Raw genomic sequence first — 25,505 nt, 5'->3', positions numbered from 1 at the left:
AAAAGTTGTCAGTCAATTATTTAATTATATAGCTGTGATTTCTTTCATGCCACGTGTTGTCTTCGTCTTCAACAGAATTTGAAATGAAAGTAATACTGTAGCATGAATATACAATTATTATACTGTACTGTATTTAAATTACCATATTTGTATTGTTTGAACAAAAATAATGTGTGGAATTAGTGGAAAGAAATAACAATGCTCTGTTATACAATGTAACATTCACTCTCAGTCACTGAATTACTTTAAGAGTTTTAGGCCCTTCACAAAAAAAAAAGTTGAATTCAAGTTAAAGTTGTAATTGTAAATGGTTTACATAAATTCTTTCAAGAATAACTCACGGTTCACAGGGTCATAGGCATTGTAGTGGGCCATGAAGCCTTTATCTGTGTAGGATTCATCTGAGTGGAACTTGACATCTAGCGTATTTGTTGTGCTTGAGAGGACCAGTACAGGCTTTTCTCCACAGTACCTAGGGGAAAACTCAGTTTATATAGCTGATGCTGAGGTGCTATTTCAGTCAACTGTCATTCTACAGAACACTAAGAAGAGAGTTTGTATTGTACCCTAGACAGAAGTGGTGGGGTTATTTAAAATAAAAAAAAATAAAAAAAAGCAAAACACAGAGAAAACACACACACACACACACACACACACACACACACACACACACACACACACACACATATTTTCTGAACCGCTTGTCCCATACGGGGTCGCAGGAGAACACTTTCTGTTTATTTCGGGGAGGAAAAAGTAAATGGAGAACAACTAATGCAAAAACGAGTGTGTAAGTGATACAAGTTTGAAGTGTTTTCAATGATGAGATTTGTTATACACAACATACCATATCATGAGTTTCCAAAATAGTCTATGCTAAAGTCATTTATTGCAATTCATTGTAAAACTGAAGTTAATGAATATATCAGTTGTCACTGGGTAAGTTTTAATAGGTTTATACTGTGTTTCAGAATAGAATATCCAACAAATGCAACACTTGATTACTACCGGATTATTCTCAAAAAACAATTAGGATGAAAAAGCAGAACAATCTTACTTTTTGCCTGAAATCTCAACAAAGTCCTTATGGCAGACCTTTATGTCCACTCCAGGCTCTTTCATGCGAAACATTGTGAACTTCACCCGGATTTTCGAGTTTGCAGGTACCTGGCAAAGAGAAGGGTCAGTTCCCACTGGCAAGGTAATAGTCCAGACTAAAAACCAGCCCACCTATTTGGGAAATCCAAGCCAATTTCCCATTATTAAATTATTGTTTACATTAAAGTCCCAGATTATGACCAAGTAAGACCAATTAAGAAACAAAGCTTTCTTTTCAAAGATAGATTCAATAAGCTTTATGTGATATATAGTCTTTGCGTAACATAGATTGCGTTAATGTGCTGTTTATAAAAGTATGCTTTTCTAAACAGGTTGATCTGCAATACAGTACTTCCTCTATGTTTAGTATGACAACAATGCGACTTTAGTGTACTTACAAGCCTTAAAGAAATTCAGAAAGTACCAATTTAGACTTTCTGAATTTCCTTGGAAAAAGGCATCAGTCAATTTCAAAATGAAGCCTTTATTACGTCTTACAATGCACCTGGCCATATCATCAGTGATGTAACCTGGGGTCACTGGGTGTTTTCGGTCTTTCACCATCAGACATTCTCACCCAGGGAACCTGACCAGGGGTAATCAGACCTCTGGCTGCATCCATAAACCCATGTCTCACCTATCCTGATGCACAGCCATCTAGCTGCCCCCTCCAAAATCGCAGTAACAGCTTTGATGGCTTTCCTCCTCAACTGCCTATGATACCCAACACATTTTAGGCCATACATAAAGACTTCCATGCAAACCTTTGCATCATATTTTTATGGAACCCTCCAGCTTTTCAAGCAACATCACTCCATCAGTTAGTCATACTTCATCTTTTCCCCTCTTTGGCCTCTTGCATGTGTTCTTCCCATCAGACCGCAAGCTCCAATAACATTACTTCAGACTGCAGCTTCAGAGTGCAGTACCGTGTCTAATGGTAGAGACATCTGTGTGATGGTGACCAAAAATCTAAGCTCCTTCTCAGATGAACCATCAACTGCCAGTCTCATGCAGTCACCAGGAGCTCTGAAGTGACACTAGGTGTTGATTCTACTCTTTCACCTTTCCTCACAAATACTATTGCCAGAATGTCATACTCTATGACATTAACATACTCAGACTGCCACTACCTTAATCAACTTTTTATGGTGCCAACAATAGCAGCCCTCAGTCAGCTGTGCTGTACAGCTGCTGAGAAGGTGCTCCAATGTCCCTCTCTTAATATATAATGAGCATGATGAAGAATTGTTCCCCCAACAGATCAGGTTAGATGGATTTGGCAGCATATCATAAACTGCATGGATTAAGAACTACATACTCTGAGGATCTGCTCTCCTGAAATCTGTTCAAGAGACCTTACATTCCAGCACCTGTTCCCACCTAGTCAATGTTCCTTGATGCTGCATTCCTTCAGGGCCAAATTTTGGTGTTTATAGCTCCTAGGCACTTTCATGAAATGTGCAGAAACTAAGAATCGCTGTAATTGCCAAATGAATTACATTGATTGACATGAGGCACTTTAAACTATTCAAATCTAAACCACATAATTGATAGAGAAGCCAAAGGAAAAAAAAAACTTTCTTAGGAAGTGCCTGAAAATTTTTCATAATAATGTTTTGGAAATTTACTTTTGAACTTTTAGCTGTGTTAAATTTCTATTTCACAACAGAACAAAAACATATTTTTTGTAACTCCCCCTTCTTTTTTGATTTTTACAATTTTTCCCTGTCTCACAGGCACTAAGAATTTTGTAGGCCTTAGGCACTGTGCCTACAGTACATAAAGGGAAATTAGAATCCTAATCATCCATTCATCCTCTATTACTAGGTACATATACTCCTGAATCAGTGTCAGCTTCTCTTTCCTTTGAACCATGTCATATCACCTCCCTTGGGTCTAGGATCTTGTCTGCATCTTCATCAAAATGGCATCACTCTTTCTCCTTATTAGCTTGAGACGATCTAACTAGCCCTGAGACCACCTACTGGCTTGAGACTACCTCCTCGTGTGCCGTGACACCTGCTTCACATATAAGCATTTCATTTATCAAAACTGTGTAAAAACATGGCCTGTGCTGTTGACAGGAGATGGCAGGGTTTCTTGGAGAAGCATTGAAATAAGCAGTCCTTGTCCACTTTACAGGTATTTCAGGATGGCAAAGAATTGTTGGGCTCTAGGCTGGATCACTCCAGTGCATACATCTCTCTGTACATAAAATAGCTCATCTTCACCCCCTTAATGAAGAAACTTTACACCACCTGGATGGTCCATTTGCAGTCCACAGAATTGGGATAGAAGCTAGGGTAGTATGGGGAGCTGAAGGTCCCGCTCTTGTTTGTCAGCAGTCCTCCACAGCTATTGGCTAATAAATAAAAAAGGAAGTGATTAGTGAGGTCAAAGCTAAGCTGCCAAAGACCACCAATAAAAACTCATTTGTGGCAGCTCAGCCAGGATCTGTTTTGCTGTAGTGTGCAGCATGTGTTACCAAACTGTCAGAGATGCCACAAACGTGCACATAGCAGGGCTGAGTCTCTACCTGTTGTTAAGGGGATCACTGAATATACAGCGCTAAAGCCTTGCTTCTGGATCCCGCTGGCAGCGATCAGACTGATCAGCATGATGTTGCTGGATGACACCACCTCTAGAGGATTGCTTGGAGGCCTCTGACCACACTTTCTATTAATATTGAAGACATCAGTCTGAGGGTTAAAGTACATAATCTGCATAACACTCCAGATGAAATTTAACTCTAGAGCAAATGCACAATCTCAAATGCACAGGCAAGCACTACCTGAATCTGAACAATTACTATCCAGATCAAGTAATGGCGACTTAGAGGAATTCAAAAAAAAGGTGTTTTTTTAACATCAATGTTCAGTAATATACAGTAACACACCAGTTTCCCCATGTGTAATAAAACATCATGAACTGTGCTGGGGCAGTACATTATGGCTGACATTTCAAATCACACAGGCTGAGCCTCAATGTCAAATTCAGTAAGTTCATTAAGTGTGTTAACGTTCAAGACTGACCTGCAATAAGCCTTAAAAAGCAAAGAATGAAACAGCAGGAGCAGTATTTTTCTGGACTGCACCATTAAATGTTGTCACGCAGGGCTGCATTACAGCACCAATAAACCTTGTGTCACCTTGAATGAAGGCATTCTCTGAACAGCTCCACAGACATTTTATGCAATGTCTAGCAACTCAGATTTACTCTCTGAGAAGTTTAAACTTTGATATTGCTCATAGGTACGCTTGATTCACACAAAGGATTTCAGACATTTAAACTAGGCATTACAGCTCTATTTATTCAGCAATGCAGCAAAGGCTATATACGGTATTTGTTAGTTGTATTTGGAAAGACCAAAATAGAAACGTTCACTGATTACCAATGATGCAAGAGGAACTCAGTCTCCAACATTATTTTTCATGAAATGCAGAATTTTCCTCAGTACAGTATGGGTGTGCAGAGGGCACTGCTGATGCCTCACAGCACCTGGGCTGTTAAGATGTAGCTTCAGATCCAGCTAGCCTGTGCAGAGTTTGCAAGTTCTAGCTGTAATTTGTGTGTGATTCCTCCAGGTGCGACAGCTTTCTCCCACAGTCCAAAGATTTCCAGGTCAGGTCAACTGTGACCCTAAATTGCCTATAGTATGTGTATGTATGTATGAGTGAATATATGTCTTCCCTGCGATACACTGGTATCCTATCCAGCGTGTATCCTTCCTAGCCTAGTGCCCGGTAAGTCTGGGATAGGCTCTGTACCACCGTAACCCTAACAAAAACAAGCAGTTTATGAAAGTGAGTGAATGATAAGAATATTGGTCCAAGTAACCTCCCAGCTATGTTAGTTCTTTCAGCTTGCCACAAGAGCATTATTATGCAGTTCAGATCAGAGGGTGAGCTAGACAGCCAGAGTATAAATGTAATGCAAAATGACAGCTTTAGTGTTAATGGGGAATATAGTAAACTTCAGAGATGTGACATCACAGAACTCACTCTGTTATGGCCTTGGACTTCTCAGGGCTCAGTGAATCATAGATGGACACAACGTCACTGGAACAGTCATCCCGCACGTTGAAGACGGGAAACTTGACCAAGATGGCACTGGCCTCAGGAGCCCGGATGTGCCACTGGCAGCGAATATAAGGGGGGTATTTCACAGGGAAACCCGGGGACTGGAAGGTCTTAAGTGCACTACTGGCTTCCAGCATGAAGAAGCAATCCTCTGGCAAGGAAAGCAGGTGAGAAAGATCAAGGTTAAATATGCTGAGTGATATATGTGAGAAAGATCAAGGTTAAACATGCTGAGTGATAGAAATGTCTCCTATACTAATGCTATACCATGTTTAACAGTTCACAAAAATCTAGTGCAACTTAGAAATCTGGAACCTGACAAAATAGCATGGAATGAAGACAAATGGACTCACTTGCACTCGGGTTTCTCACCAGTCGAGGGTCTGCGCCTGTTACAGGTTGGCAGAGTGTGGATATTCATTGATTAATGGCTTTTTACCATTTCATGGGTAAATTTACCAACAATTAGCAAAACTCTGAAGCAAATAATATAAAGATATACTAATAACAATAATATTATCATTATTATCCTATTACAAGCATACTGCTACACCTTTAACAGATATGTGATCAACACATAAAATACTTAGTTCGCCAGTATATATCTGTGCTTGAGATTCCATGCTTGGTATTCCATGACATGTATAGTTCAGAGTTTCAGAAATCTGTTCATGCCTCTTCCATATGAATCAAGGATTCACTAAATATCAGTGGTCCACCAGGCCTGATTTCAAATCATCATGCGATTGCATGGAGTCAAATCAAAAATTCAAAACAGCAAGGCTAGTAAAAATTAAAATGTGGATAAGTCATTTTAAGCAGTAATAAACTGGATCTGCAGAACTCCACAACCACCAGGACTAACAAATTTTTTGACACAACATTATGGAGGTAATTTATATCATTCAAATCTGTATATGCAGTACACTGTAATGAAATTTTTGCATTTATTGCTTGAGCAGTTATTTTGCGACCATTCCTCTCCTTTGACAAACTGTCACTACTGCAAGCCCCTATTTTACATTTCCACCACTTGATGCATTTGTTGCATCATGCAACCAGCAGGTTAACACCTGTCCTCAGCAGTGAACTGTGGAGAAACCATAAGACATTAAGGAATCAACCAAATGATTTTTTGCCAATGTAATGTGAACCTGATTATTCAATCTTTTCCAGTTGGTCTAAAGAAAACTTTCACAAAGATCAGATTATGAGTATTATAATAACTGATGAATGCAAATAATAAACATTTATTCATTGCAAAAGAGAAGAAATTGGAGAAATAGCAAAGGAGAAGAAATCTTTCCACCACTGCAGGCAGAATGCCCCTGAACTAACACAAATTTAGTTTAATGTGATTAAAAATTATAGTGAGGCCTCAGCTAAGGCAATCAATTTAATGTGATTCAAAGTGCACAGCTCAATCAAGCCTAATTAATTAAGTTCTCAACTAGAATAAAGATTAGCATAAGCTAACACCATGGGCCATCATGGCAGGTGCTGAGAAACGATGGTATACTGCACAGTACAGTGCAGAAGTTAGAAGTGTTCATGGGTAAAAGACAAGTGTTCAATGCTCTCTTCATGAGTTAGTGTTACAGAATGATTCCACTGAGCACAAGTAGGCAAGAGTAAAAAAACTGTCTTTCGTTTTGTCTGTCTCTGTCTCACACACACACACACACACACACACACACACACACACACACACACACACACACTCACGTGATACTGTGACATCTGTGACAAGGAGATTGCTCCCACTGTTATCGCCCACTTGTCGGATCTTGTTCCTGAGAACCTGTTTGATGCGGTCCTCTGTGAACTGGGGCGCCAGCTCTAGGTCTGCTGGGGGGATTTCGAACTTTGTCCAATAGTACACAAGTACACCCTCACTGTGATCAAAGAGGACAGAAACCAAAAATGCAAAAAACTACTAGGAACTGCAGAGTTGAAAGTATGACTGGAAAAATTTCTAGAGGAATACAAAATAGAGTACAGACACATTTAATACTTTCTGCTACTATTACCATTACCGGATTACATGCACATTATTACATTACATGTGATCACTAAGAATGCATGTGATTCACACATGCATATACACATCAGGTCTCACCTGAAGCCAGAAACAACAGACTTGTTATAGTACTTGGAGAAGAATGTATCTTGTTCAAAGGCCATCTGCAACTGAAAGAGACGCACACAGTTGACATCAGCCTTACCTATCACTTTCTGGTGCTTAAGGTAATGCTGAGTTTTGTGGGGCAGGCGTAGTCAGGTTCTGCACCAGGGATAGAGAAAAGCCCTGGGACCACACTGCTGGTCAAGGACCAAAAAACAAATCTAGTTATAAAGGCAAAAAGGCTTTCAGAAACCTGCCAAATATGCTGCTCTTCAGGCCTTTTTACAGAGTTTCTGTCCCTTGTCTGCGGTCATTTGTTAAGATTGTGCCAGAGATTTAGCTAAAAGTCTCTCAGAAGGACACAGCATAACCACTGTTTGCACAAACTTTGATTAAGCATCAAGGGGAAAATCAATGACTACAGAAAATTATAAAGAACCACCTCTGTCTTCTGTATTTGTAGAATACAAGGTATTTCAAATAGAATGTTGTACTATATTTGTGTTTTTCAGTGTTTGTATGACTAAAAAAATTCTTACAATTAGCTATGTATTTATACATTTAATGCCCAAAAGCATCTGCACCATTCAAGTGTATTCTTGTTTTAAAAAAAGGTAAATTTACAGAAAAAATGACAAGTGACTTCAAGGAATATTATTAGAGTGTCACTTAACGAAAACCAATATGCATGCCACAATCACAAATTATATTTTTCTGCAACTAGGTATACTGCCACGATGACTAAATATGTATTGGAATGAGGGTGTAATATATTAGGGAAGTCTTTTGGCAGGCAGTATGAATACTATAATTTATAACCACCATAAATTAAAAAGAATGGTCCTCACATGCTTAGGTAATATCAGTGAGCTATCTAAGGAGCCTCTTTGCTCCTATGAATACATAGAGAGGGACAGAGTATTTATCAGAGGCCACAGTGACAGTTCTTTACAATCTGAGAATCACAGGTACTGGTTCCCTAAAACTGAGAGGCTTGGACCTGCCACAGCGCTTAATCATGACCTCAATAAGAAAGGCTACTACCTGCAGCTTCACTCCTGCATTACAGTAACTCTGGACCATTGGGTTATTACTGTATGCACCACTGCACTGTTTGCCGCATCCCCTTCAAAAATTTTTTCACTCCCAAACAAATTTTGATCGTGAGAAATAGCCAAGATAGGTAAACCCTCAAAGGAGAATCAGTTATGAGTTTAACAAAATACACATGCCTCTAACTATGTACAGTGCTCACACAGATTTTTTTTTTTTGCATGTTGCCAAGATACAAACCAAGACATTCACATATTTTATTTTTTCCCTTGCCAGATTATGCAACAGTTATGCCTACAATAAAAACTATGTCCACTTTATAGATCTTCAAAGTGGACTTTACATTACCAACAAAAATAATCACTCAAACATTCCTTTAAAAACAAAACTATCCATCTATCTGTATTTTTATGCAAAATAATTTTCTTCTCCATTTTTTGCTAAATGATTTTCCACAGGCATTGGAGCTCAATGATGTGGGTTTGAATATAACCCAGTTTTATTTATCTGGAATTTGAACATTCCTTGCATATTATCCCTGTACGCCTGTTTGTCCTCAGATATCCTCAGATTTTTTACCTAGTTTAAAATGTATAAAAAAGTATTTTCAATAATAAAATTACTTTTAAATTACCTATTAGTTTCAGATTGCCAGTTTGGGCAGCAGTCATTACAGCTAAACTGCCAGTGCAAGAAGACGCTTATCATGATAACAGTGCATGACTATGTCGTACTGAATGATCTCAACTACAACAGTAGCGCACCAGCCATACCCTTAAACACATGAAATGATGCCACAATGTCAATGAATTTCCATTAATGACATTACACTCAACATGTTAACACTTCTGGATCATCTGAAGGTATTGTTCATGTATGTTTTCCCCAAAGAGCTGTATCAAAATACTGTAACAGAAAGCTAAGAGCTCTTGAACCCTCAAACAACCATCAAGAGCAGGGCTATGGAATGCAACTCCCCGATTTGGCAAACCTTTCGGGATCTGTTGATTAAGCAATAGGTCAACTTACGACATCTTCGAGGCTGTCCGCTAGGTCAGTAAACCTTTGACTGTTAGGGTCCTCCAGCTCCTTGCTGTAGTTCATTTTGGACAGCTTCAGATGTCCTGTGAACACGGGAGTCTCTGGGCCCTGCTCCACCACATCAGTCCTGTATGACCCCAGTTTTTCACCTAGAGCAAGTATGGGGTAATTTTATGGCATTCAATTTGACATATGACAAATTTTAAGAAGTTGGAAGCATCACAAACACACACACACACACACACATTTTCAGAACCGCTTGTCCCTTACGGGGTCACGGGGAACCGGAGCCTACCCGGCAACACAGGGCGTAAGGCCGGAGGGGGAAGGGGACACACCCAGGACGGGACGCCAGGCCGCCGCAAGGCACCCCAAGCGGGACTTGAACCCCAGACCCACTGGAGAGCAGGACTGCGGTCCAACCCACTGCGCCACCGCACCCCCTTGCATCACAAACAATAGGTTGCCAAGTAAGGTTGGCCATTAGCTTTGTGGTACTCCGGTTGCCGGAGGAGGCTGAGCTAAGTACTAGAAAGAGCCAATCCAGCATTTCTGAAACTTATATTTCTGAAAAAACAATACATTGTTTTGAAAGTCTATTTCCGTTTCCCTGATGTTTATATTGACACAAAGTTATTTATGTTATGCTTTTTTTCCCCCATCTTGTTTTATGCAGCTTTTTTGTATATAGGGTAGCACAGTGGAACAGCAAGTTAGAGTGCTGGCTCACAGCACCTGGGCTGCATAACTGGAGATGCTAATGGAGAGATGGCTGATGCACGCTCAGTCTGTGTAGAGTCTGCATGTCCTGCCTATGCACTGCTGCCTTTAGTCAAAAGACGCGCATTTAAGGTAAGATGGTGACTGTTTCACCCATCATGTGTGAATGTGTGACTGACTGTGTGTGGCTACGCTGCGAGAGACTGGGATCCTGTCCAAAGTGTACCCTGTGTTCACTAGTACCCCGCACTTCCAAAATTGCTTCTTAATCACCACAGCCCTTTATTAGAATAAGCAGTTATCAATAGTGAATGAGTGAGTATACAGAGCATACAATCACAGGTTTGACTAAATCCATTACAATTTGGATTTGGAAAATTCAACAGTAATTTCAACAGGATGAAATGATACACAAACCAGGATCCATCTTAGTGATTCATAATGAAATGCTAAATACACAGAGTACAACATCAGCATCACTGATCCATATGCTACCAATGTACTACAGTTCTTCCCCAATTAATTCAATGTTTTTCCAGTCTTGTGATCAACATGTTGCAGCTGTGCAAATGCTGCCACAAAAGACATAAAGATTCGAAGTAATCGATTTGCATATAATTTAGATTGCATCCATCACTGTGCTACAGGATCCCACCAACCAGGAATTCACCTCATCCCTAAGTTTTAAGTATTTATAAAAGCCTTCTGGCAATTCCCTACACATTTGTTTTGAACTGTCAGTCACTGTTGCATGCTTCTGTTTTATGCATATATTATTCTTTGTTAAGTGCTCTGAGATAACCTATTGGGAAGGGCACTATACAAAAACAAACCAAACTGGTGTCAACTAAAGTGCTTTAGAACATTTAGAATTTCCTACTGACTTTCACCTGTATCCCAAGGTTCTACTAACAGTTCCATTCTACTGCTGGTCTGATCTGCACATTCTATAACCTTTCCAAGGCCAGTATACTACTTATGTATTTAGCTACACTCAAAGTTTGTTATTTTGCCATAGTGCTGAAATAAAGGCCTGAAACCCATTGTCAAAAGAATCATGCAGCTTTCTTCATAGTTTCTACCTAAATAAAAGGTATATTATAATTGGTCCTTTTCGCAAATATTAATAAATGTTTATCAGGCAACATTTTTCCAATTTATTTCTTTAATTCAAGGTCATGTGCTTGAGGAAAAACTGAATGCAATTATTTAAGCTTTCAGTTTCAATTTAAATATTTCTGTAAATGTAATTTAATTGATTATGTAGAGCAATCACTGCTTCAGTTTAGTATTAAAATGACCCTGAAACTTCTTGTGCTGCTGAATATGGCAGGTTATGTTGGCACAGTGCCAGCTAGTGTTTGCTGCTCTGACATAATTATCACCAGCAAAGTCCCTGTCTTTCAGTGAGAACACCGCAGAGTGAAACAGTACAGGTAAAACAAAGGCTTACCTAGAAAAAGCCAGATCAGCACTCCTACAACAGCTGCAATGACCAGCAGCGCAACAACTCCTCCAACAACCAGGCCCATCTTCTTCTTCGCTGCTGTTTTTTCTTTATTGGTCAGGAAGGTAACCTGCTCTTGCCTCCCATTCTGCTCCTGGTTGACAGACAATGGCAAACAAAACTCAATGTTTACACAAAAGATTAATTAACATGTGGACTCATGTCACCCAGATCTGCGCAGAGACACACTGAACTGAGGGCACCAGTTTCAGAGATAATCGCATGTATTTTACTGTCATTGGTCAATAACGACATTGACCTGAAGCAATCCACAGAAAATCTATACGAACATGGAGAGAATAAAGAAACTCTATGCACACAAAGCTTGAATGGTCTGTGGAGACACTGCTGTTCTGCTCCTCTCTCAAATCAGCTGGCTGTACCATACCTTGTTCAACCTTGCCATTGAGCCCGTGAAAATGTTTACTCATGCGCCACACTCATGAACCAATGAGAAGAATGTTGTGGATATAGGCAGTGCACTAATACTTAACAACAAAACAGTAATTTAAGACAATTTACTATATACCCTGAATGCCAAATGTACAACAAGCATGTACACATATGTGCCACCAGGGGCAAAAAAAAAAAAAATCACTACTTGAGCACCACAAAAGAGAAAATGGTTATGTATTTTTCTTGGGTTTCTTACAAAAATATTACATGAAGGGACATTGTACACAGTGTTCACTTGTGAGTCAATTAATGATACAGGGGAAAAAAAGCTAAGACCAGCAATACATCCCGAGACCATCACACGGCCACCACCATGCTTGACTGTTTCTAGAACGTTCTTACTCTGATGCCATAGTAGGGCCATTACTTCTGATTTATCAGTCCACAGAATATTCTCCAAAAATTCTCAAGACACATCAAAGCGCTTTTTGGTAAACTGTAGCTAAGCCTTCATGTTTTTTACTAAGCAGTGGTTTCTGCTTTTCTGCTCTTCTGAGTATCAATTTCTAAAGCCTTTCTTTGCTGTGGAGTCATGAACACTGACTTAAGATGAGGTAAGAAACAAATCCTTGGATGTTGTTTTGGAGTTCTTTTTGAGCTACTTAATGATTTTACACATTGGTCACTGACACATTTTAGCAGGACAGCCACTCCTCAGTAGAATCACCACTATTCCAGATTTTCTCAATTTCTTCAATATGGCTATCACCATGGTACAAATGAGTTTCAGAGCCATAGGAATGGCTGTGTAACCTTGACCAGACTGATACACTTGAGCAACTTTACTCTACAAGCCCTTAAAAATTTCCTTGTCAGTGTAGCATGATGTGTCTCTAAGTCAGTTTTGACTTCTGCTGAGAAAGGTTTAAGTAGTTCAAATTGGGCTGAACACGGCTGAACAAAATTAAGAATGGCTGTACTCAAAAATCTGACCTATAACCTTAATTAGGCTGACTGCAGTTGGGGGCAATTACTTTTACACACTTATAATTGCACATTTCATTTTTTTCCATCCCAAGGAAATACATAAAAGCAATGTTGGTGCCATTTTTTCCCTTTAATGTGTTATTAGAACTGCCAAAGAGACCTGATCATATTTAATGTTAAAAAAGGTGCAAAAACATAAAATTGGAATAGGGCAAATACTTTTCCACAGTAGTGTTCTTCCTCAGTGCAGCAGGTGAACATACAGCTGCTTCTTTTCGAGGAGGATCTGACTTTTCATATGACATGCTTTAAGCAGAATGTAAGGAATCTATAAATACTTCAACTGTCAAATAATTCTTAAGAGTTCTTTTGTATATGTGGGGAATTACAGAATAAAGTGCCCAAATAAAAATGTTTTGTATGAATAATGTTTTTTTTTTTTTTTTTTTTTTTTTAAAAAGAACTTTGCAAGAAAATCTTTTTTTCTATGAGGGAGAGAGGAATTAATGGGTAGAAGTGACAAGTTTTGACATGAACATGACAAGTAGTGACTATTAGTACTACCACACACAAACACCTGTAAAAGATAGGAACAGGCTTCGGCTTTGATTCTGACATGAGAAAGCACTCACAGTATCCATGTCTGCTGCTATGCCACATCGCTGTTCAGGGTAGTCTGGGTAAACAACATCCCCCACTCCCCATACCCTCCTACCATCTCTTCATCGGCAATGAATTTCAACCTGATGCCTTTGCAATTCAATCTAAATGACAAGACTAGTCAAACAGCTTTAAATGTGAGGAGGAAACCCAGAAAAAATAAATTCATGACTTGCTCAGGCATAGCTCCCAAAATCTCTGAACCAGCCAAACCAGTCTGGGGACCAATGACATGTCTACATGAGGCAGACCTTTGACGATGGCACTGTGAGCATGCAGCAGCCATTGACTCTAATCCATTCAAATATCAGTCACTCAGGTCATACACCCTGATCAGTCCTGAGGAGTTGGTTGCCTTGTGTCAGGGCAGAAGGGCCTTCTTTGCACATGCTTTTATGTCATTTTGGTCACAGTCATGGTAACTAACCAAAGGGGATGCTGACCATCAGGTGAGCACGCATGGTAACATATGGCCTAGCCCCCAACCCTTCTCTCATCTCAGAGGGGATATACCACCCCCCTTCACTTAACTGTGGCATGCAATTGCTTCTATGCTTGCTGTCCGCCAAGAGCATGGAGCGTGGCAGCCAGAAGAGGCGGAAAATTGCTTGGGTATTAAATCAATTTGTCAGGCGCACTCCCCTCAAGATTCGGAGCTCAATTACACCAGTCTAAATTATAACTCGCTGCAGTCAAGTCATTTTTGTCGCAGTTGAGCTCCTGCATATGGCCCCCTGACTAGAATTTTTTTTTTAACTGCAATCATGGTGCAGAATTAGAGGAATCATTAGGGACAGGGTCAGCAGGCGCTCTAGGCTCTTCCATCAGTTACCCTGATCGGAGCCTAATTAAACCATTATACTGCTTTGGTCCCAACCCCAGTCTGCAGTAAAAAATTAATCACGTCTTTATCTATTGTTAACAGATTGGGACGTTCTCAAACACTGGCCCATTAGGGTCCATTAATTCAGAAACACTTTTTTTGTCTTTGCTTCTCTATGCAGTTGGGGAAAAAGCTGGAGGTTGGCAAACTACACACTGCACATTTGGCATCAGCCAAAGTGAGTCATTTTGCAAAAACAGGGGGGAGTGTTGTCACTAACCGTGCTCAAATTCAGATTTACTGTTAACATGGACAATTAGGAGGGTAAGTTCTGATTAATATCCAGCAGTGTTCCTGAATAAATTTACATTAATGTTTCTCTTTCTAATAAGTTGATTTTTAATATTAAAATAATTTGAAAAAAGTTAAGCTTTCATGAAGCTATAACACTGAAATGAAAAAGATTGTTAACTTATTCAGGACACACTGTTGCATGTACCAGTCAATGCAATTTCATTTTCAGGAAGCTTTCGACTCCAGCTCCACCACAGTTCCGCAATGATCCAAGTACTTTAGTTGCTGAGACTTTTAACGCAGTATATTACTGCAGTCACTTTGGTGTCAAGGTAAGGAAAGGCGGGTCAGTATGTACCCAACTTGAGGCATGGTTTCAGAGAGGAACAGGGCTGGTATCTAGGTTTCCTACAGCAAGAGTGAACCATGCACATGGCTGAACCTGCTGAACAGGAAAAACGCCTGTGAAACTGCAGAGCGGCAGGAGGTGTGGTGTGGAGAAGCTTCTCGAACACAAGACCTGTTCACACTCAGACACTGTTACTTGAAAACATATTAACACTGTCAGTTGATATGTGTTAGACTAAAGATAATTAAAAAATGTTGAAATTCAATACACAAACTATAGAAACAATCATGTTTGAAAGTATTCTAATCTGTTTCCAACATTTTTTTCCTGCCATGGACAAATAAGGAAGTTTTTTTTTTTATAATGCACATGAACGACTTGTTTGGGTCAAACAATAACTTGAGCTCCTGCCCCCGTTACCAAACACTGTCTATATATGCAAGTTACAACATGGAATGCCCACAATGTCAAATCACTAATAATGGTCAGAGTTTCACCAAAGGGGGTGGGGGAGAGGGGTAAAACAGTACCACAAGAACAAGAAGCTGGATGCAAAACCAAACTATGTCATGGACTATTCAGTTTCAGCACAGTGAGTCATACTAGGTTCAAGACGTAAGGTATGTCCTGAGTGAAATAGCAAGAACAGAAGTGGAACACTGGGAAAAGTGAAGGGGGATAAGTTTACATTTACATTTGTTAATTTAACTGACACTCTTCTAAAAAGCAACTACAAACCCCATTTCTGGAAAAGTTGGGATATTTTCTGAAATGGAACAAAAATCCACAATTTGTAAATTTTCTTGAACCTTTATTTAACTGACAAAAGCACAAAGTAATGACTTTTAATGTTTTGGCTGACCAACTTGATTGTATTTTGTAAATATAAACAAATTTAGAATTTGATGCTTGCAAGACACTTAAAAAAAAGCTGTGACAGAGGCCAAGTAAGAGTGAAAAGTTTATATAATATTCAAGTAACACTATTTTGGAAGATTCCACAATAAACGGATGAATTGGGAACAGGTGAGGGTATCATGACTATGTATAAATGATCATCCACCAAAGGCACAGTCTGCAAGCAAGAATGGGTCATGAATCACCACTCTGTGCCAAACTGTCTGAACCGTTTGTCCCATCCAGGGTCGTGGGGAGCCGGAGCCTAACCCGGCAACACAGGGCATAAGGCTAGAGGGGGAGAGGACACGCCCAGGATGGGACGCCCGTCCATCACAAGGCACCCCAAGCGGGACTCAAACCCCAGACCCACTGGACAGCAGGACCGCGCTCCCCCATTTCATGCCAAACTTCATGAAAGAATTGTCAATCAGTTCATAAAGAACATTTCTCAATGCACGATTGCAACGAATTTAGGTCCTTCACCATCTACAGTTAATAATATTGTGAAAAGATTCAGGGACTCTGGAGAAATCAAAATGCGTAAAGGACAAAGCCGGAAACCACTAATGAATGTCTACGATCTTCGAGCCCTCAGACGGAGTTCTTTGGAGAACCATTGTCACTTAACACAGCCTGCCGCCGCATCCAGAAATGCAATCATGAATTCTATGCAGAAATGCCACCAAGTCCTCTGGGCCCGAGCTCATCTCAGATGGACTGAAAGGCACTGGAAATGTGAGCTGTGGTCAGATGAGTCCAGGTTTCAGCTGGTTTTAGGGAAAAACGGATGTCAAGTTCTCCGTGCCAAGGACGAAAAGGACCATCCAGACCGTAATGAGCAAAAGGTGTAAAAGCCAGCATCTGTGATGGTACTGGGGTCCAGCAGTGTCCACAGCATGGGTGATTTGCATATGTGTGAAGGCACCATTGACATGGAGGCATATATACACTGCGATTTTAGAGAGATACATGCTGCCATCAAGTCAACGTCTTTTCCCAGGAAGTCCATGGTTATGGTTCAGCAAGCCAACGCCAGGCCTCATTCTGAATGTGCTACAACAATTTGGCTTCATAGAGTGCGTGTGTTTGACTGGCTCGCCAGCAGTCCACATCTGTAGCCTATTGAAAATGTGACACAGTGGTAAACTTGCCTCTGTCCCAGCTTTTCTTGAGTGTGTTGTAGGCATCAAATTCTAATTTTTTTTATATATATATATACACACACACACACACACACACACACACACACACACACAATACAATTAAGTTGGTCAGTGAAAACACTGAAAATCTTTTCTTTGTACTTTGTCAGTTAAATAAAGGTTAAAGAGAATTAACAAATTGCAAATTCTTGTTTTTCTTGCATTTTAGAAAATATCCCAACTTTTCCAGAAATGAGATTTGTACAGTGTTAAGGTACATACAATTATTTACCCATTTATAAGCTGGGTAAATTTACTGAAGCATTTACCCTTGCTCAAGGGTACTACAGCAGGAGGTGAGACTCAAACCTGCAACCTTTGGGTCCAAAGGCAACAGCTCTAAGCACTATGCTACCAGCTGCCCCAAGGTTCAAGCAAATCAGTTCCTTTAAAAATAGCAGCTAGGCAAAAAGGCTTTTGAAAGGGTACTGGTCATGTCCAAACACACACACACACACACACACACACACACACACACACACACACACACACACACACACACACACACACACACATTTTCGGAACCGCTTGTCCCATACGGGGTCGCGGGGAACCGGAGCTACCCGGCCAAATATTCTTCACACATTCTTTACATTGTTACTTTTTCTGGTCAGTCCTCTGAGGACAGTCCTTACTGTCAGTACCAGTTCAGATGTCATTCAAGATGTATTAGCCATCTAAGACTCTCCAATGCCATAGCTTCCCACTGTTACACATAATCTGTCCATAAGACACTCATTATAAAAGAGAAAAAGAATGTTACTTACTCACTGAGAGTAATGGCACTGGTTATTTTCAAAAAAGATGACATTAGCTCATTTGAAAATATCTAAGTGGTGCTGAAGCAAAGCAGTTCCCTGAATCTGTGTCATCACAAGAATTTCTACGTTATTAATGTCAAAATATTAAGAATGAATCATGGGGTTATTAAAAACCACAGAATTCTACATGCCAGGAGCATCAACACTTCCTTGAACTACTTCAAATAACATTTCTGACGAACAAGATTCATTTTCATCCTTAGCTTTTTTCCCCTAACAATGCCCCCACTCCATTTCAACTTTGAGGAATAAAAAATGATGCAACAAACTAATTAAAACAACTGCTAATGTGATGGAGGGAGCAAAATACTACCCAAACATATCTAACCAGGTAAAGTAGGTGTTTCAACTTCTAACCTGAGGGTTGCCGTTTCATTTTCTGTGACTGGTGTAGTAACCTTGAGCAAGTTACTTAAAACAAGCTAAGTAAAAGCATCAAACAAAATAACTGAGATGATGATTTGTATTACATATGAATGCAACAGCGTGGCCCTGGGATGTTGATTTCTAAAATCAGTCCTTTCCATATTCAGCTTAAGCAATTAAATGTGTGAAACACTTTGCCCACATCCTCTCACACCACCCAGGCGCTGTGAGACAGCAGCGCTACTCGCTGTGCCACCGTGCTGTAGTTGTATGTTTGGTCTGCAAAGACAATGTGCAACAGTTGCACTGTGCTTGCAGTCTGCATCTTCATTAAAATAACAGATCCTTTACAAAGGAAACTGTTACCCACTGCAGTAAATATAAAAAGCAAAGAAGGAGAGCTGTTCTTTAAATAACCATTACATCAAATGTTTCTGCAAATCCAATGTATTATTTAGAACACAATGGCTCACGTTCTATTTGGACCCAAGGAACACTAGTCCAAGACATTTTCAAGCACACTAGAGTGTTGCAGGCTAGGCATGTGCCCCACCCTTACAGTTCTGCGACATCATTCGTTCTGAGCATTTCCTAGAAGTTAGGACAGGCCCAAAGGCAGACTCTGTTAGCAAGTAAAAACAAAGTCCTGCTTTCGAACAATACCTCAGTGAAGGCATGAGGAAGTGTTGCACAAATCCAGCTTAACTTCCCAACTTGTGCAGTTAGCATGACCAGGAGCAGTAGTAAGCCAGATGTCTTGGACCCCTCAAAGGTTTTTTCTTCCTTTAACAGCTTTTGTTTCCTCTTCTTCACTATATATTTTTTTTCCATTGTTATTAGTAATGCCAGCTTACCTATTGAGTATATTTCAGTACTTTTATACTGTCTTGAATAAAATACTCAACATACTGTGGTGGACACCACACAAAAATTAACTGACCTGAATTGAAAGTGTTGCTGACTTGCGATTTCAATGTTGAAGTTCCTTCATTAAACCCAAACGAAACAAAAAAAAAAAAAAAAAAAAAAAAGAAATTCAAACGAAATAGTCTGAAAATGAACAGGCTGAGGACAAACATTTTTTCAAGTTGTTAATGGTTATCCCTGTTGAATTCACTGTTACATTTACCTGGTAGAAGCTTGAAAAACCAAAATATTATCCTCTACATATTGACATCTCAGGTGCATACAACTGATGGGAGGCATTTAAAAGGAGGTTCACATAATGGTAAAACAAAACTTCAGAGGTATCTCTTTGGGGCTTTGAAAACATGGCAGCATTCCTTAAACAGTGATCTTCAGTAGAGGTAAGATTTAAAAAGCTCCACCTCAAATTCCTGCATGGTAGACAGACTTAAGAGTCTGGCATCTTCAAGCTCCCAAAGGAACAGTTCTGAAAGAATCCACTAAATTAGTCTACACATCTGTTTCGCTCTACTGAATACAACATTACAATCAATGCTGGACACATTAACAGTAATATCACTTATAAATTAAAAGGGTTATCCATTACATGTGACTTGTTACCAGTTAAAGCCACACTAGAGTACATGGTATATCTATTCTATTGTAAACAAATATTTTCCAGTTCTTTCAGATTAACACTAATATATTGTTTTGCAACAGTCATTTGGATGACACAATGTAATTTAAATTAATTGATGAACATGCTACATCTAATCAAAATCCATATCAAACTGGACAAGTCAGTTATTTCACGTACTTCATTGGTTAGACTAATTAATGATTAATGAGTAATGATTTATTCAAATCTGTCCTCCTCTCAACATATCGAAGCCACAACCCAGTCCTGTATGTACAACCTGCATAACACCCACAGGATCCACCCCTATCTCACAACAAACTCTACGCAACTACGTGTCCAGATCACAATGATAACCCGCCTGGACTACTGCAACTCTCTCCTGTCTGGTCTTCTGGCCTCAATCACATTTCTACATCCACACCTCTCCTTCAGTTGGTGTAATGTGCTTTTGTATTGTTTTCCGTCAGTCGCGTTGGAGAAAGCCATCTGATAAATGAATAAATGTACATTTACATTTATGCATGTAAAAAATAAACACGAACGCTTCTGGCTCGCTGGTAAAAAGTGAAATTATTTCAAAGCAAATTGGGCTGTTATTTTTGACTAAATGAACAAACGGCTATAACACCAAGATCCTTAATTACAGTACAAAGGATTTCAATTGCAATCACAATTGTACATGTGCAAGCTGTATTTCGCAGACTATCAATTCCTCCACCTTTTAGTTATTACGATAGTTTCATCCTGCGCACCAGCACAGTGCCCTAAAACGGATGCTGTGGCCTTGTATTTTAATAGCCTAGCATACATGAAGAGTTACAGTGCCTCTTGACAAGAGGTCTGAAATAATGTAACAATAAATGAAAAGTTACTTCAAGAGAATTACTTTTTTTTTTTACAAAACAAAAATTTTATATTGCTTTGTTACAGTAAAAAGTAATGCTACAGTAACAGATACCAAACATAGCTCAGAACAGACTGAAATCAACACAAATGCTACAGACAGACAGTAGTCCTGTCTTTTCAAAATAATACTATAGTACAGTATCTTATCTTGTTCAGTCTTAACTCATATTCACATATTAAACAACAGATAATGCTTTCCAGTTGTAACAAGCACAGAGTTGCAGCTGGAGTGAGAATATAGGCAAGTCAGGGCAGGCTGAATTATCCAAAATCAGCTGTAACAGAAACACCTCCCCCCACTGCAGCGTACCGCCCCCCCCCCCACGTTAAACCAAAAACACGGAACACTGGCAAAACAGTGTTGTTAATCTGGCGAACCAAACTTGTTACACAGCACAGGTACTACAGCAGAAACACTAGAAATCTATATGGACCACACAAACTCTAGTCTGCTGTTGTCCGTCCGTCCGAACCGCTCGCCCCATATGGGGCACGGGGAACCAGAGCCTAACCCGGCACACAGGGTGTGGGGCCGGGGGGGGACGACACACACCCCGGACGGGATGCCAGGCCGTCGCAAGGCACCCCGAGCAGGACTCGAACCCCAGACCCACCGAAGAGCAGGATCCGGACCAACCCACTGCGCCACTGCACCCCCCCCCCTCCCCCATAGTCTGCTGTTGTACTGTATGTTTACTGTGCTATACTGCAGTAAGGACAGTTTAACAGAGTAATATTACCACTGACTTCTGTCAAAATACTACAATTATTAGTACTGAAAGAAGTTGCTACAGTTTACTACAGTATTATTAATCTGGAAACATAAGACCTTTCTACCCCACAGCACAGGCCTCCTCACTGGAAATACCATACCATGTTGTTTTTACATTCACTTCCCACATTTTTCACAGAACAAGAGAAGCGCTATCAGCAAGTCAAATAGTAAACTTCTAAAAATGTGAAATAGTAAATAGAAAATAATAAGTAAATAAAAACTTACCCGGCCGTGTTCAAACTTCACTGTACTCATAATTTCGGAATTTCCTTACAGCTTCACAAGAAGAAGAAGGCAACAGGAGGATCAGCCTTTCGACAGCAGAAGGAGGCAAGTTTAGCAGCACAGTGACATCCACATTGACACACACACACACACACACACACACACACACACACACACACACACACACACACACAAAATTAACACGCACGCCGGGGTCTGTCTGTTGTCGAAGCTCCGAGTCCGACTCACTCACGACTGTGCGACTCGAGTGCAGCGGCCGGCCGGGTCACTAATTTGCACAGGTTCCCTTTTCACACGCTGCGAAACAAAGTGCCACAAAAGAAAAGTCACCACAACTATTTCCAATTATACCGCCGAACAGGCTGCAGAGAAGTCCATAAACTGTATTGTGTTGTGAAAAAAAAGTACGTTTACACATAAGGTGCGAGTTACCTGAGGCGACACCTCTCCGGCCGTTCACGCCCTCTGTGACGTATACTCCGCGTCACGTGACCCCAGCAGCCGCGCCCGGGACGCGCGCCATGGGCTTGAAAAAAAGCAATCGTTTCACAACTTTTGACGTGTTGCAAGGGGCGAAAATATGATAAACACTGTAAACGGTTACATATACGCAGTGGCGGGTCGCTGCCCCCTCCTCCGTCCATTGACGTGACGGAGATTTGCTATGTATTCATATCTGATTCTAAATTGGATCATTCGCAATACTTCACATTTCATTCATTTCATGAAAACATGATTTTATTCATAACTGCAACTTTTCCTGGCCAGATTAGAAATGACAGTATAGAGTCTGTCACACGTTTCAGAGCAGGGTTTACCTTTTATATGGATATGATGCAAATCCCAGCAGCGGATGACAAAGCAGGAAAGGGGAGTGCGGAGCGTGGAAGTGCGTGGAACTGCACGAAAGGAGGGTTGTGCTCATGATGATGACTGAAGCGCTGGTGACAGTGAGTGCGGTCCCAGTGGCTCCTGTCCTCCATCATGTCCCTTCAGTCAGCCAGACTTCAGACGCACTGCACAATCAGTGTGACTCGATCGATGGACACATATATGAAAGCAGCTTGACACATCCGCGAAAATACTGGAAGCTGCAGGAAACCCTTGAGCACGGGGTTCCAAATGAGCAGTTCTAGGCCCTTCCTCACTCAGTGTGGCAGTGCTGCCTGCCTACTGAGTATTACTTTGTGAAGCACTTACTTTCTGAACCATGAACTCATTCTTCATGAAGGCATCGTGTGTGGAGTTTTAATAACGGAAAAAACTATATTTGAATTTGTATTAAAAACTAAAGTAATGTAAAATAGCTTAATTGCATACAACATATTACGCATTTATACATACAGTATATACTCTCAATAAACGCATATTGCGCCCTCTAGAGGACACTCACTGGTCAATAGTTGCGCAGAAATGAACTCGTGGCAGCAGTTCCCACAAACAAGAGCAGCGGGACTCATCGTGGGTCTTATCGACAAATGAACCCAGCGCCGTCAAGTATGTGCATTTATTTAAAGAATGATACATCTGATACTTTCCATACATTTAAAGTCCCCAACATTTGTGATGGCACGGTTAAGTCCGTCTTCGAATAAAAAAGTCCTTCACTCACTGCCTTCAACAACTCCGGCGAAAGTGAAAGTAGTGACGAGGTAATCAATATTAAAAAGAAGCTTTGCTCAGCTAACCCCATGTTTTGTTCAAGCATTTCAATATGTCGAAGAGATAAACATTACATAATTAATTGCAGCACGCGAAATGACTTTTGTTGTTTGTCCACGCACGGTGCTGCTGTTCTTGGCTGCACTGATTACAGTTAAAAAAATGATGTGTGGAATTTGAGCAAATGAGTCAGAGCAGTATTTTTAATTGGCCAGTGAAATCCGATTTATCTGGCACACTCCACGAACGGGCCGAACTGAGGCGGTACTGTACTGTTACTGTACTGCGCGTTCCTCCTGTCTTCCCAGCCGCCAACCGCCCCTCCCCGCCGCTTCCCTCCCCGGCCGGTAGGTGTCGCTCTCTCTCACAATCTCGTGCGGCCGCTCGCTCTCCTCTACGCGCCCGTCCTTTTGGTGAAGCAAATCCATTGTGGGACTCACAGCTGAGGCTCGTGGAGGAAAAAAAGGGGCTTGGTTTTCCAGCGCACCGCAAAGCCACATAATAGTCGGGACTGCGATCGGAGCCGCGAGCGAAGCTACTGCCAGCCAAGACTGGTACAAGATAGAGGGAGAGACGCGGGCGCATCACCTATTTAAATAAGACCATTGTCTTCTTGGGAAGGGGAGACACAATGGGACATGCTCAGTTATCTATATTAATGACTATATTGTCCCACTCCTTTTGGGAAAACGTCGAGGTAAGGTCTGAAAACACTTATTTATCTGTACCTGAAAGGACATTCTTATTGTAGCTACTGTAAAGTACCATAAACTCTTATCTGAAGGTTGTCTCTGAATAAATCTTGCGCGTGATGGACGGATCCTTCTTAGCAGCATTACTGCTTGCGCTCCGAAATGACGGCTGTCACAGTGAAGAAAATGTAATTTATTTTATTTCCCGTTTTATTCCTCTTAGTTTATTCCACTGTTATGCGTGTAGTAAAATGAAAGTAAACGCGGCGACGTGTAAGTTGAGCGCGCACGGGGTTGCTGCCACAAAAAAATGATGAACGATCTAACGATTCTAAGTAATTAAAATGTTCCGTAGTGTCGCTCTTCTCCATTTTTGCTGGCGCAAGCGAGAAGGTGGGGGCGGACGGGGGCCACCATCTGGGACGTGTCTTTGATAAGTGGGCAGCTCATGAATTAGTCGAGCGTCTTTACTGCAGCCCGCAGGATGTGCGCTCCCCTTACAATGCCGATTTCACATTGCTAACTGGAAGGCAGGGCAGCAGCGCTCGACAGAAATTCTCGTTTTATTCCGATAAACTCGCGGCACGCAGCGGCTCTTGTACAGCGGCTCGTGCGCGTCGGAGCATGCGCATAAATACCTGGTCGAGCGATTGAACGTTTGTTTACGGCGCGCGCGCGTCAGCCGGCGCTGGTGCCGACGCTCGGTGTTGCGTAACGAGCGCCGATAGTGACGGACAGCCGTCGTACATCGTCGAGTGTCATCATTCTCGCGTAGTGTTTTTTTGGCAGTCACTGAAATTATTTTCTCATATGTGCATTTTTAGTTCTATTAAGAAAAAACTATATTGATAAAGTGGACTAAGAATCCTCAGTATTCAGTGATCCTCTCCGAGGTTGAAGGTTCATTAAAATCTTGGTCAGATGGTAGATTCCACAGTGACAGTAAGAGAGACCTAGGGCCTATGTGCTCATACAGAAACACTGCAGCACATGTCAGGTGGACATTCTACCAGGCCTGAGGAGATCAGACATGCAGCAGTTATTGATGATCAGGAGTAGCCGTGCTGTGCATGTGTCTATGGGCGAGATAGATGGATCAGAGAATGGGCTGCTGTATAATTGACCATTACAGCTAAAGTCATGGGTTTGGTCATGTTGGAGCCCAGTTTTTCTGTAGAGGAAAGGTTTTCTCTGTAGTTGTCCCTGTGCAAGAAACTGCAGATGGTTCATTTGTTTAGAATTAACCATGTTTAA

At 40.8% G+C, this 25,505-nt stretch overlaps 2 protein-coding genes across 6 annotated transcripts in view; one reads left to right on the top strand and one right to left on the bottom strand.

The window, feature by feature from the left end:
• st14 (ST14 transmembrane serine protease matriptase) overlaps positions 1–23,003 on the bottom strand; it is a 30,705-nt gene extending 7,702 nt beyond the window's left edge. Inside the window, exons 1-14 of one of the 5 annotated variants that reach the window (XM_018745545.2) lie at positions 22,716–23,003; positions 22,330–22,423; positions 22,085–22,194; positions 21,877–21,962; positions 11,573–11,720; positions 9,388–9,548; positions 7,300–7,370; positions 6,906–7,075; positions 5,534–5,569; positions 5,103–5,331; positions 3,638–3,777; positions 3,360–3,463; positions 1,058–1,167; positions 342–472 (exon numbers count right to left, since the gene is read on the bottom strand). In XM_018745545.2, the coding sequence (XP_018601061.1) occupies positions 342–472; positions 1,058–1,167; positions 3,360–3,463; positions 3,638–3,777; positions 5,103–5,331; positions 5,534–5,569; positions 6,906–7,075; positions 7,300–7,370; positions 9,388–9,548; positions 11,573–11,720; positions 21,877–21,906 (1,330 nt within the window). In that variant the 5' untranslated portion in view covers positions 21,907–21,962; positions 22,085–22,194; positions 22,330–22,423; positions 22,716–23,003. Of the gene's footprint in view, positions 1–341; positions 473–1,057; positions 1,168–3,359; positions 3,464–3,637; positions 3,778–5,102; positions 5,332–5,533; positions 5,570–6,905; positions 7,076–7,299; positions 7,371–9,387; positions 9,549–11,572; positions 11,721–21,876; positions 21,963–22,084; positions 22,297–22,329; positions 22,424–22,715 lie in introns of those variants that run through there. The other 4 variants (XM_018745547.2, XM_029260103.1, XM_029260102.1 and 1 more) reach the window with 4 other exon arrangements.
• Positions 23,004–23,966: 963 nt separating this feature from the next.
• The window catches only part of aplp1 (amyloid beta (A4) precursor-like protein 1), a 37,313-nt gene continuing 35,774 nt past the window's right edge, over positions 23,967–25,505 (top strand). Inside the window, exon 1 of the mRNA XM_029260104.1 lies at positions 23,967–24,256. Within this exon, the coding sequence (XP_029115937.1) occupies positions 24,191–24,256 (66 nt within the window). The 5' untranslated portion in view covers positions 23,967–24,190. The remainder of the gene's footprint in view (positions 24,257–25,505) is intronic.

This window comes from Scleropages formosus, chromosome 18 (assembly GCF_900964775.1).
Source record: "Scleropages formosus chromosome 18, fSclFor1.1, whole genome shotgun sequence".
Classification (NCBI taxonomy): Eukaryota; Metazoa; Chordata; class Actinopteri; order Osteoglossiformes; family Osteoglossidae; genus Scleropages; species Scleropages formosus.
The sequence above is the reverse complement of the archived record's forward strand: the minus strand, read 5'-3'. Positions and strand labels throughout refer to the sequence as shown.